Source organism: Aphidius gifuensis, linkage group LG4 (assembly GCF_014905175.1).
Source record: "Aphidius gifuensis isolate YNYX2018 linkage group LG4, ASM1490517v1, whole genome shotgun sequence".
Taxonomy (NCBI): domain Eukaryota; kingdom Metazoa; phylum Arthropoda; class Insecta; order Hymenoptera; family Braconidae; genus Aphidius; species Aphidius gifuensis.
This window is the reverse complement of record NC_057791.1, coordinates 8,147,671-8,161,753: the sequence shown is the minus strand read 5'-3', so window position 1 is coordinate 8,161,753 and position 14,083 is coordinate 8,147,671. Positions and strand designations below refer to the sequence as shown.

Sequence of the window (14,083 nt, the reverse complement as noted above, 5' to 3'; positions counted from 1 at the left end):
TGAGATAAATGGTTGGAAAACGCCGTTTTTAGAGATACAAATTTCAAAATAGAATCTTCGAAGGGAGGGACCTGCCATTTTTTTTTTTTACGATAAATGAAGGTTTAATATGATTTTTTATTATAGTAGGGGGCGCCTTTATGCTTCTATCTAAAAAATAAATTGTCAGTGGCAAATGAGCGCCTGCAGGGCGCGACTGGAATACCATATGATTCTGAGTTTATACTAACCTACCAATTTTTTTTTTCTTTCATAAAGGCTTAAGTGCGCCCCCTACAATAATAAAAACAATTAAGACGCTCTCGACTTTCCAATATTTTATATTAATGAATAGGGGCTCAAGAGAGCTCTCTACAATAATAACAGCATATATTTAGACGCTCTTGACCCGCTAATATTTTATATCAATAAATAGGGGCTTAAGATCGCCCTCTACACGAAGAAAAAAAAAGATAGATATTACCAAAAACAAAGATAAAATTTACATTTTTAAAAGTAAATTTAGTGACAAATTATAAAAAAAAATAAATATTACGTTTTTTGCAATTAACTATGAGAAAACGCAGAAATTATCTTTTTGAAAGCTAAAAACCAATAAGCTAAGATTCACAATAGAGAAAGATAAAAGTTAACGTATTCATAGTAAATAAAAACTTTGACATTGACTACGTTGAAACGTGAAAAAAATGCTGTAGAGAGATGAATAAAAACTTTTTGAAAAGATAAAAAAAATTTTTTTGAAACGGTAAAAAAATCTTTTCTAAAAAAGTAAAAAAGTATTTTCGGTTTACCACAGACGTAATATATGATGTTACCTTCTTTTTATTATTTTTTTTTTGTTTCTAACTGTTTCGACCAGGATTCGAACCTACGACTCTACCTAAACCTATATTATATCTATGGTTTTGAACCTTGTGCGCTATCCCCCTAAGCTATCGCCCGTTACTATAAAAGGTTGAAAATTTTCGTCCTTATCAATAATGACTTTCGATGAATACGAGGAAATGGTTTTTTTGAGTTCTAAAGTATATAAATCAAAAGTATATAGTTCAAAAATAGAAATCTAACCGATTATTCGAAATTTTGAAATTTATTTCACTTGATTTAGCTAGAATGAGTAGACGATGAAATCAAAAAAATCGATTCATGAATTTTATAATAAATCCCAAGCCATATCATGCAACTATTTCAATTTATTTAGGCAATTATATCTGAAAAATCCATAGAGATTTGTGAGGAATTTATAACTTTTCCTTAGGTACTGCATTTCTTTAGGGTTTTTCTGATTTGTTCAACATATAAAATACATGTAGTTTTTTATTTTTTAAAAATAAAAATGTCCAAAAAAAAGTAGTAGCTAAGTAAAGAATGTAGCTGAGGAATTGAGGCTGCCGAAAAATTGTAATCATAGGAAATAATGTTGCTCATAATATAACTTTTTGGCAACCTCAATTCCTTAGCTTTAGCTACATTCTTTCCTTGGCTACTGCCTTTCCTTGGACATTTTCATTTATTTTATAAATAAAATACATGTAAATTTATTTTTTAAAAATAAAAATGTCCAAGGAAAAGCAGTAGCTAAGGAAGAGATGTAGCTAAGAAATTAAGGTTGCCAAAAAATTATATTTCAAGCAAAATTATAAAATAAAAAGCTACATGTAATTATTTTTATAAAATAAAATGTCCAAGGAAAAGCAGTAGCTAAGGAAGAGATGTAGCTAAGAAATTAAGGTTGCCAAAAAATTATATTTCAAGCAAAATTATTTCCTCTAAACATAATTTTTGGGCAACCTCAATTCCTTAGCTACATTTTTTCCTTAGCTACTGCTTTTTCTTGGAGATTTTTATTTTAAAAATAAATGAAAATGTCCGAGGAAAAGCAGTAGCTAAGGAGAAGATGTAGCTAAGGAATTGAGGTTTCCAAAAAATTATAATTGGTTGGATCTTTTGTTGGATCTCTTAAAGATTCTATATAATTATAATGAAAGTTAAAAAGACATGTTTTTAATATATCATGTATTGAAAATCCTACATAGATTGGTTTATTGAAATTAATTTTTGTTCGATTCATTTCCACAATAACAATATCTTCCCCGAATACTGTTAGAGTATGAAAATTTGGTTGTTGAATATAATATTCAGCACCGTATTCATTTTCCTACCTAATAACCATTTTTAAATCTTTTTGTTTTCTTACATTTTTGATAAACTTTCCATATACGGCATTATTTCGAAGTTTATAGCAATTTTTTTCGAATTGCTTCTTGTCTTTTTTAGGTATTCAAATCTATGTTTTTTTTAACCAAGGTCGTTTAAATTTGAGAACGCTATGAATTTTAGATAATTTTTCTACCGAGTTTCAAATACTACTTGAGATTTTCTATAATGGATGATGTATTTTTCTTTTGAACAAAAACACACAATGGAGATCATATAAGTTTTCAATCTTATAATGATAACGATCAGTTCATCATTTTTTATGATTTTTTTTTGAAATTTGTGACTGACAAGTCGAGATAAATTTGGTATTAAAGCAAAATGAAATATTGGATCATCAATTGACAATTTACTATTCATATCAAATCGATGAATTGTTCGATACTTATCATTGTTTATTATTATCATTGATACTGTAGACATGAAAGACATTGATAGACGATTCATAACCTCAACTTTTAAACTGTCACGTAACATTATTAGAAAATCTATCCCATTATATCTTAAAACTGTTCTTAAATCAACATTTATCAATCTCTAATTTGGTGTTATTTGATAGAAAAGTAACCTTAACTTGCCATTCCTTATTTGTTTTAAGTTTCGAATAAATGAAAGAAAAAATTTTAATTATTTTTCAAAAGAAAAATAGAATCAATTTTGCAATTTTACTTCTTGATATCCGTTGCAATGACAAAATTATGCATGCTGAATTTTAATAATAGACCACCCGCAATTTAGTCGTCATGCTTTGATGCTGGATCATGTGGCGAAAAATACTTTCTTTAACTTTGGCTCATTCTATCTGTCCTAATTCTGAATACTCATTCATAACCTCCAGATACCGTATCTTTAATCAAGGACTTTTTATTCTTCTCTGAATATAAAACCGTCGCAAAGCACCACGATATGAATTTCTAAAGCTTGGGTAGACAAACATGATAACTGGTTGCTCTTTTAACTGTTTTAACGGAGAAAACTTGCATTCTATTTCTTCTTTTAATTACTATCTCTTACCTTCAAAACCTATTTGCATACCACTAAGAGAAGTTACCGTATGTCTAAATTTAATCAAATCTTGAAAATTATTCATCATTCTCTGAATATAAAACAATCAGTCTTGTATCAAAGTCTACTTTCAGATATACTAAGACGATTGACATCTAAACGTAACAATTAGTCATCATGGTATTCTGTAGCACTCAAATGGCATTAATACATTGACTAATCTAAGGTTTTTGCAAATTTCTTTTTATTTTACTGTCTTATTACTGTGAACAAGACTTTCAGATTTATCAATCTATCATTGTTAATTGAGTTACCTGTTTTCTTAATTTATTCATCAATTACTAATCGTTTTCGAGCTGCTCATATAAAAGTACTGTTTCGATATCTTTTGCTAGTACTATTCGAACAACCGTGACAAAATTGTCAATTTATTAAAATATGATCAATCAATATTAACGAACCTTTAGTATCTGATTTATCAAATGTTAAAATTAACTCTAATTTACATGTAAATTTTACTTGAAAACTTTTTTTTATTCTAATCGCAATATCCCGTTATTATACTGTCTTTTACATCAAAATTTTATTATTCATCTGTCAAGATATTTGTAAGTAATATCAACAATCATTAATTAGTTGATTATTGATAAAGTTCATAGTATATGATGCAATATGATCATGTAAATATTGTATTCAATATTATATCGTTGATATTGTTATTATTATTAATAATTGGATAAATTTTTGCATTTTACTTGTAAATGATAATCATTTATTTTCGATTATTAACAATATTATTGTTTATTAACGTATTTGATACATGGATAATATTAAATTACTGAAAATTTTTTATTCAGCAAATTATTCAACTTTATACTTCAAAATTTTGACATTCTTTTGGATATTTTAAGTCTTTTGATTATTAAAGGTATGATGAATAGACAGGTATTTAAAAATTGAGGCTTTTTGGCGACATTAATTGTAAATTTATGTTTTGTTTGTATTATTATTACTATTATTATTATGTAAATATTAATACATAAAAGGTAATTGAAGTAATTGACTGTTTTCTTAAATAATATTCCCTCTGAATATTTTTAAAATGTAGCTTACTTTTGTCCTTATTTAACTGATATTTTTTGTTTTAAACGAATAAAATGATTAAATGATATGATAATCATACGTTAACTCACTTAAAATATAATTAAAAAAATATTAAAAAAGTTCATCAAATGAAGGACAATCTCCATAATCATCTGCTTCATCATCAGAATCTTCATCATCAGCATCAATCAAAGTTATTGGTTCAAATTCTTCTTCCTCGATAAATTGTTTTTTGTTTTTTGATGGATCTGGTGCAAGAAGAGATAAATTGTATTTTACTGATACAAGTTTTATAGTACGAGTGTTTGTCAAAAGATTGCGATGTTTTGTTTTAATATTGCTGAAATCTTTCCAGTTACGTTCACATGCAGCTGATGTACAAGGAAAATTGAGATAAATTATTGCAAGCTTTGTCAGCTCTCTCATTGAACAAAAACCTTTCCACCAGGTGACAGGATCTAGTGTTTTTGCAGCATCCCATATTTCTTGTGATGACCAAATGGAACACTTGCCAATATATTGTGCTGTGAAAAAAATTATAATGAATCATTATGAAAATACATCAAAATGGTCCAGTGACAAGTTTATTTCAAGTCAAATTAAGAAGGCAAACTTACCAATATCATTGGCAATTTTAGAAGTATCCAAGCCAAGACTTTTGGCATGTTTATTTATGAAATCCATTGCAATTTCTACATCATCTTTACCCAAATTCATTACGAAAAAGTGACCAATCTAATTTCCATGTTAGCTGCATTATCAGTGACGACACCTTTCACTTTTTTGAATCCAACAGCACGTATTGCTGAACTTAAAATTTTACAAATGTATTTTGCAGTTTGTGCTTCTTCTTTAGATTCAATTGCTAGGTAAAATATAGGCTCTGGTGTCGTCATAACAATATTTGTAAAACCATTATCATTAACATCAGTCCAACCATGTGACATGATTGTCAATGTATCCGCACTATTTATTTTACCTTCAACTGCTTCGTTCACTTTTTCATATTCTGCATTTAACAATCTGTGTGAAATAACATATCGCGATGGTTTTTTAAAAGCTGGTCGCAGTGATGTAAAGAACGGTTTCCAGTAATAATTATCAAATACTGAAAATAGTAAATTGGTGGCAATCAATGCTCTGGCAAAAGCAGATACCCTTGAAGCTTCTTTTTGTTCTTGAGGAGTCACTTTGCCAAAAAAATAATCTATTTTTTTCTCTTTATCAACACCTTCATAAATATACATTTGTGTTGATGTCTTTGGTGTTAAATCATCAATGACATTGGTATTGGTGTTTGTATTAGAAGTGTTATTTTGACGAGTTGGTTCACTATTCAAAAAATACTTCGCACTTTCTAGACATTTATTGCACTTAAAAATCAAGGGATTAAGCATTCTTTAGCCATTAGATATATATTTTTGGCTACAAAACATAGATCGTCCTTTTTTGTATTCACTAGCATTTGCATTGTCTGTCAAAGTTACTTGGTCAAAGTATCTCCAAACCACGGACTCAGACCTTCCCATGATGTTCTTTTAGCCTTAAATTTTTTAAAACAAATTAACTTTACCATTTATTTAATAATTCAAATTATTATCAAATAAGAATTGAAAATGATTCATTGTTTTTTTCTTACCTTGACGACAATAATGTATAACCTTTAAACTTGAAATCCAGGATTTTTTTTCATTTGTTGAAAACGTATTTATCAAAGTTGATAAAAATAATAATAATGAATAATATTTAATCAACACTAAATAAATATATATTTTCTACAACCCGTATCTTACTAATTTTTATTTTGATGGCACCGGAACTGGTGACAGGCCGTGGTTGGGTCCCGATGAAGCTAGCTGACTCCTTAGTGGAGTCAGCCGACTTAAACGTGACATTGACTGGGTCCGAGGGTGAAACCGGTTGATGTCGTTGATGAGTCCAACCAAGCTCCCGATGTGCATGCTACCGAGGGTGATTTACGATATCGCTACGCTACATAGGTAGGGCGTTGCATATTGCTCGCTCTCTCGCACTAGTGTGATTACTCACTGTCAAAGTAACCTATAATCAAGTAGTCAAATGCATAGAGTGGTCTGGCGTAAGACCAGCGTGGCTGTGGATGGACTTTATGTTCGACTACTTGGTGCACTAGAGTGAGTAGGTGATAGAAGGATATTTGGTAAAGCCTACGAGGTACATATATCCTCGTTCTCGCATTGAATTAGGTTATGCGAGTTAGTTGAACCAAAGTCATGTTAATAACCACTGCCAGGGGGTTAGGTAAAAACTCTATACATTTTGGTAATGGTCCCTGAGTGAAGTTTCAGATTGGATATATTGCCCGTTAAGGGATTTATATCTGGTACAATTTATTTTAATAATTGACCCAATTAAAAATTTTGTTGTATATTTAATTTTAATCATCACTGAATTCGATTTTCTCAAATTATTATTTTATTTAGTTGTTGAATCATTAATTTATTTATTTTGTTAAATTATTAATTACTTATTGGTTTCATTAGTAATTTTTTTATTAGTTATATTAATAATTAATTTATTCTGGGGAAATATTCGAAGGTTTCACAACGACGCCCGAATAACCAAGCGTTGGTGTGAGCCTGAGAAAACTTTCCCAAATATGTTTTTCACATTTTATTTTATTTTATTTTTTGTTGAGGACAGTGTTGCGTTCGAGGTCATCGGCCTAATCCTGATTTTGCTCGAATTTGCAAAGTCTGCTCATAGAGACCACACTGCAAGTTCGAGGAATTGGCCGACGTTAGCTCATGCCGTCAAGGGATTAGGCACGGTAACTCGACACTGTCTAAACATTTATTTTATTTCATGTATTGTATTTCAGTTTATATATATATTTTTTTTCTTTTCTCGTTTTGTATTCTACAAGTTTTCTCTCTCTCTCTCTCTCTCCTCACTAACTTCTCTTTTCCGACGGAACATAATCCTCTCGTTGAGATAGTAGACGATCAACTCAACATTGCTTGAATAAAATTATTTAATAATTGATATATACTAATACGAAAAAAAATTTTCAATGATTGATGATTTGATTTAACATCAGTACGAGTGCGATGTGCTTTTGCACCCATGGCATCATCTTTTTTGAGTGTAGACGATTCCGTAAAAGACTCAGGGAAACCATGGTAAAACCTTGCCAGTCTCAGTCAACACTGACATTTGCGCGAAAATGGGTGTCACCCAGGTAGGAATCGCCCAGCCGTAACGATTGTAACAGGCTTGGTACAAGCTTGATTTCCAACCCTTGTGTCCCAAGTTTGTGTCTAGCCTATTACGATGGTCTGACCCTAGGCTCACACAGAGCCTTGGAAATCAGTCTTGTGTCAAGATTGGATTCTAAGTTTGACACAAGCTTGGATTACAAGTTTGTGTCAACATTGGATTTTAAGTTTGACACAAGCTTGGTATACCAAGCGTAAACATGACATTTATTTCGATTCATCCGGCATTATAATTGTGTCAAGCCTGTACTTTTTTTTTTACCCGGCCTCACACGAGCCTTGTGTCAAGCTCGTTTTATCAACAGTACTCTACATAGTCAGTGAGGTGTTCGCTATGTATCTATGTGTGGGTACGAGAACCCTCACTCCGTCTTGTTGCTTGAGACTCCGCTCTCTTCGCTTCTAGTCCGACCGCCAAGCCAAACGGTGCGTCGGAACTATACTTATAAATTTGTATTGGTGATGTGGCTATGCCACCTTACAACCAGTAATATAATTATTGTGTCTTGTTAAATTGTTATATTAAATAGTCTCATTATTAAATAAATTGTTTCATCATTATTAATATTTAAATATAAATTTCGTGTCTATCTTTTAAATTATTGTTTGAAATTAAATTAAATTATAAAATAAATAAAGTGAGGAATCTACACCTCACAATTGGCTCCCCACGTGGGGCACAAACCACGCGGTGAAAAAAAAGAGTAATAATTTATATAAATTAATAACTATAAATTTTAGTTGTGACGGAATTTCATAATTGGGTTCCCAACTAGCGGCACAAACCACGCGGTGAAAAAAAGAGTAATAATTTATATAAATTAATAACTATAAATTTTAGTTGTGACCAAATCTCATAATTGGTTTCCAACTAACAGCTTAAACCACGAGGTGAGAAAAAGAAAGAAAAAGAAAGATAAATATTTGATAAAAGAAAGAAATTGATAAAATTGTGAAAATTCAGTCGTGAGTACATATAATTGGCTCAAAATTATAATCTCAATCACGAGTGTGAGAAGAGAAGTATTGATGTGCAAAGTTATAAAAAGCATAAAATACATTACATTAAATTAAAAATAAAAATTGTTGAGAAAAATTTTTGCATATAAATTGGAAAAAAATCAACAAATCTTGTGAGTAAATAAAAATAATAATAATTTGTATATACGTGGCAACGAAGTGTTGAACACGCCATATTTGTGAAAATTTCATCAGAAAAATAAAAATAATAATAAAATCTGGATACACGTGGCAACCAAGCGTTGGGCACGCCTGATTTCATCAGAAAATAATAATAATAAATGTACTGTATGATAAAATAATACATGAAAATTAGACAAAATATTTCCATTCAAATTAATATGTGGTATAAAATAATTGATAATATAGTATTTAAAATATTAAAATAATTGCTCGTGTAAAATATAAAAAATAGAATGGAAAAATTAATGTCATTTGTATTGAACATGTGGCCAACATGTAAGCCAATAATTATTGGAAGGGCTGATGTTCAAAATCGAGATGCAGTATTGAATCAAATAGATATTATTGAAGAATTAATGGAAATAATAGATAGAACGGTTAATGTTGAGAGATTCAATACAACAATAATTGAATTTATAAAACAGGTAAAATGCATCACAGCGTCTATAAAAGAACTGGCAGTGATTCAAGGAGCATGTTCAGGTGCTACCGTGTGGTTGCATGTATCAAATGTTGATGTATCAAAATTCATGCGATGCAACATGAACAGAGGCTCATATGATGAGGATTATCATAAAATTCATGGTGATAAGGAGCTCGAATGTATACTGCATGCAATAATAAAAAACATGCAAGAAAATGGAGAAATAAATGATTATCATCAAATAAATATTGATGAAATAATAAATAATATATGTATTGAGAGTGTATGTGCGGCAGTCATGAATAGAATAAATGATCAGCAGGGGGGTGATTCCTCAAAAAATGCTGATCATGGTGATAAAATAAGTTGTGATCAACAAAATCAAGCAATGGTTGTTGATAATCAAGATAAGAATAAATTCAATGTTGTGATGAATAACCACAACAATCAAAATGATAAAATAAATTGTAATCAACAAAATAAATTGAATTTTGTTGATAACATATGTGAAAATAAAAGTGTTGATAATGTATGTAAAAATGAAGATAAAATCATCGTCATGCATGAAAATCACAACAGTCATGGTGAAATAATAATTTGTGATCAACAAAATCCAGCACAGATTGTTGATAGTAAAAATAAATTAATAAATGTTGTGAATAATAATCACAATGAATACACTGAAAAAACAAATAATTACCATGGAAATGAATTAAATATTGTGCATGAAAATCACAACAATTGTGTTGATAAAATGAATAATTGTCACCAAGTAATTTGTGATAATAATATGTGTAAAAATAATATTAATAATAATAATTTAAATGACAGTGAAAAGAAAATTCATTTCAAGGTCATGAATAATAATATTGAAAAAATAAATACTTGTCAACAATACAAAATAGATTGTGCAAAAAATAAACATAAAAATAAAATAAAATCAAAATTGGTAAATACCAAAATGATAAATGATGATAAAATTAAATGCAAATAAAAATTAAATTGTTTGCATTTAATAAATGATAATGATAGGCACTTCAATAAATCCAAGCATGATGTTGATGGTAAATTTGGAGGCAGGAAAAAATATTATGGTCACTGGGACTTGTGTGATATATATGTCTTGGATTGTCAATTAAGTAATGGAGATGGAAAATCAAGTTGGCTATTGTCATTTGCCTCATGCCAAGGACCAGGTGGCTTGCTAGCTGTATCTATGTGTGAGCTTCAATGGCGCATTCAATATATGCCATGTGAGGACCAAATTATATTATGGTGGATGCTACTCCTGCAATATGCTGGAAATATTCAATGAGTGGCGCAAAGTCATCAAAATTTTATAAAAATTATAAAATATATATTATATCTTTTTTATAAATAATTTAATTAATAATTTTTATATTAGTTTTAAATTGTAAATATTTGAGGTCAAATTTTAAACAAGATAATTTTAATTTTAAAAAAAATGACTGATATAAATTTTTAAATTTTAATTTTACTTATTATTATGTTGAATATTTTCAAGGTCAATTTTAATTTTTAAAAAAAAGATAATTTAATTTTGTTTAATGATCATTGAGAAATTCTAATTTTGTAATAATAAATATTGTTTGTTATTATGTTGAATATTTTATGTATATTTGTAATTATGTATGTATAAGTTTTATTTTGGAGTCATCAAATATTGAATAATTGTATTATGTCTATTTTTTTAATTGTATGAAAAAAAATAAACATAATAGGGGGGTACTGTAGCGAGATAGAATATTTGATGTCTCCCACCACACTGGCATGTCATGTGACATAGTCAGTGAGGTGTTCGCTATGTATCTATGTGTGGGTATAAGAACCCTCACTCCGTCTTGTTGCTTGAGACTCCGCTCTCTTCGCTTCTAGTCCGACCGCCAAGCCAAACGGTGCGTCGGAACTATACTTATAAATTTGTATTGGTGATGTGGCTATGCCACCTCACAACCAGTAATATATTTATTGTGTCTTGTTAAATTGTTATATTAAATAGTCTCATTATTAAATAAATTGTTTCATCATTATTAATATTTAAATATAAATTTCGTGTCTATCTTTTAACTTATTGTTTGAAATTAAATTAAATTGTAAAATAAATAAAGTGAGGAATCCACACCTCACAATACCCGGGTGGTTGACGTGATAGAGCATCGGAATTCCACGTGAGAGACCTAGGATCGATCCCCCAGTACGCCGTTTATTTTCGCTCAAATTATTATCGTTAATTCAATTTGGATCGTGTAAATAATAATAATGTCAAAAATAATAAATTAATAATAATAGTTATTTTTATTTATTCATAATTTTTTTTGCAAGACTGTGTCAAGCTTGGATTCGAAGCTTGTGTCATGCTTGGAATCGAAGCTCGACACAAGCAAATACATGGTTATCATTCCAAGCTCTTACCAAGCCTGACACACGCTTGGAATCCAAGCTTGACACAAGCTTCGAAGCCTGGAATCCAAGGTTGACACAAGCTTGTACCAATCGTCGATTCCTACCTGGGCACTACCGAGGCTACTCATAAACTGGCGGTATTAATTAGTAGATGATTACCTCTCGGACCAGACCTCTAATTATTTTTGGGAGCGCGAGATCTGCCAAATCTCGTTACAATATATAAATAGATATTATAATATCTATGGGCGTTTGGATTTATTATTCGCACTCTTCCCTTTAAATATATATATATATATATATACATTTTGTTGATTTGCGTACTCAACTTTAATGTTCGGTTTATTTTATATTCGATAAAAGAGGAGTTAATTTTATTTTTATTTATAATTTTATAAAAACCGCGATTCTATGTAGATTTCTATTTCATGGTTACCTCGATTCTATGTAATTTATGTATTATTTATTGCTCGAAAATTATATAATGCATGTGGTGATAACGAAGTAGATGGTATGTTGATTAAATATCTCTTTGCTTCTCTATTATCCGATGCATTTGAAAGCCAAAAGCTATATGAATACATAGATAGTCAATATAAAACAAATATAAATAATTATCGGGAAAACGCCAGTACGTTTCATGATGTTTTGTAACGTGACATTTGTTACCTCCTCACGTGATTAATTGGTCTTACCTTAAGGCCAGTAATTTTCAAAATACAATAATGTCGGCAATTTATTTTTTTTCTGTCAATATGCCGTTAAAACAGCAGAAACTTTGGCAATAAAGATAGACTCGATAGGAAGGAGATTTTAATTTTCCATCCGTTAAAATCACAAACGGCGAACTTATGATACAACTTAACGAATAAAAGAAATCCATTAGTTCACGTAGTCACTACCTGAAAATTAGACCTTAAAATTTACTCTGATGGGTTGCCTGCGGTTACTTAGTATGTTGTTGTTGGAGAGAGGGCTGGGTAAAGAACGTAAGAGGATTGCGTCATTGGAAAAAGTGGTAATTTTATTACAGTTATTTAACTGGGGTAAAACAATTAAAACGGTCAAAACACATGAATTCATGATAACAGTCTTCATTTATTACAATACTTAATACTAATTTACAAAAGAAAAAGGGGCAATTAGATTAAACTAAATGGTGAATTTACGGAGTTCACAACAAAAATAATACAAAAATTACGCTGATTGACCATTATTAACTGGGGGCGAGAATTATCAGGGGTGACGGGAAAACTCCACGTACAAGGGGGAAATACAGGGCATGCCAAGGCTCTCGAGGTGTCTCGCCAGATAACCAGTGCTTCAAGTTCCGGTGAACTGAGAGAGCAAGAGCCAGCTCTCGCCTCTTTTTATGCGGTGGACGATCTTTTTTAGTAGGTGTAATCCTCACTAGTTGTAATCTCCACAGGGACGCCATCCACCAGATTTCTTAATTATCATGTGAATTGGACTCGAATAAAGGCTTCTGGATGGACGACAAATACCTTGTTCCACAAGTATCTAGAATTCAGCTATTGCTGCAGTCAATTTTTCACCAGAGATACGACGAGGACGATCTGACGCTGGTTGACCAGTAGTTTCTATATGATGAGCTACTGACGAGTTGACAGATGCTTCTCGTTTTACAGGTGAGATTGTGATATCAATATATTCTTCAAGAAGATTATTGATATCGACAATTGCGTTGTTCAAAGAACTGATAGTAGTGATACCAAATTCTGTTGTTTTTTTAGCTACACCATGTGCTGAGAATTGTGTTTCAGCATCGATGAGCTTTTGCTTTTTTAAGTCAATAAGTAAGTTATAATGAGTTAAAAAATCTGCACCAATAATAGGTGTTTTGATGTCAGCAACGGTGAATGACCACTTGAATGGTCGACGTAGTCCAAAGTCCACATTAATTATGTGATCACCATATGTTTGGATAACTGTTTGATTTGCAGCAAATAGTGTGAAGTCACCAGCAATGTTGTTGCACTTGATTGTAGAACGTGGAATAACTGAGACCACTGATCCAGAATCAATAAGGAAACGAATTTGTGTTCTTTTGACATGAAGACGAGTTTCTTTAATATTGCTGATGCTGTTTATATTTATGCTGTCGTTGCTGCAGTTGTTGTTGTTATTGTTGCCGATTTGGTTGCTGTCGTCATTTGTTTTTAATGACGACAGCTCCATTAGTTTTCGGATTTCATAGATTGCCATGCAGAATTTTGAGAACATGTATCTAAGCATTTTCTTGCATTGTCACCAAATCTTCTGTGATAAAAGCACAGATTATTGCTTGGACTGTTTGAGCGTCCACGTGATTCGGATCTTGACCTTGATCTAGATCTGTATTCTTTCTGTAATTTGTCAACTTTATTAGAGAGAGTCTTGATTAGTTTAAAGACCTCTGATATTGGCGATTCATGATTGGCAATAGCTT

The 14,083-nt window shown here is 30.7% G+C and overlaps 2 protein-coding genes across 2 annotated transcripts; both read right to left on the bottom strand.

Moving 5' to 3' along the window:
* Positions 1–4,437: 4,437 nt before the first annotated feature.
* Positions 4,438–5,043, bottom strand: LOC122853818. Its single transcript, XM_044154238.1, has 2 exons — positions 4,944–5,043; positions 4,438–4,850 (listed from the first exon to the last, which is right to left on the bottom strand). The coding sequence occupies exons 1-2, from the start codon at positions 5,041–5,043 to the stop codon at positions 4,438–4,440; spliced, it is 513 nt and encodes a 170-aa protein (XP_044010173.1).
* An 8,112-nt stretch (positions 5,044–13,155) lies between these two features.
* On the bottom strand, positions 13,156–13,833 carry LOC122853817. The gene has a single exon (XM_044154237.1). The coding sequence runs from the start codon at positions 13,831–13,833 to the stop codon at positions 13,156–13,158; it is 678 nt and encodes a 225-aa protein (XP_044010172.1).
* Between the last annotated feature and the right edge of the window lie 250 nt (positions 13,834–14,083).

Excerpts from the sequence above, each read along its gene's own strand:
- LOC122853818 (XM_044154238.1), bottom strand. The coding sequence starts at position 5,043 with ATGAATTTGGGTAAAGATGATGTAGAAATTGCAATGGATTTCATAAAT. Across the intron at positions 4,851-4,943 it reads TAAAATTGCCAATGATATTG|CACAATATATTGGCAAGTGT; the intron begins GTAAGTTTGCCT and ends TTTTTTTCACAG.
- LOC122853817 (XM_044154237.1), bottom strand. The coding sequence starts at position 13,833 with ATGGAGCTGTCGTCATTAAAAACAAATGACGACAGCAACCAAATCGGC.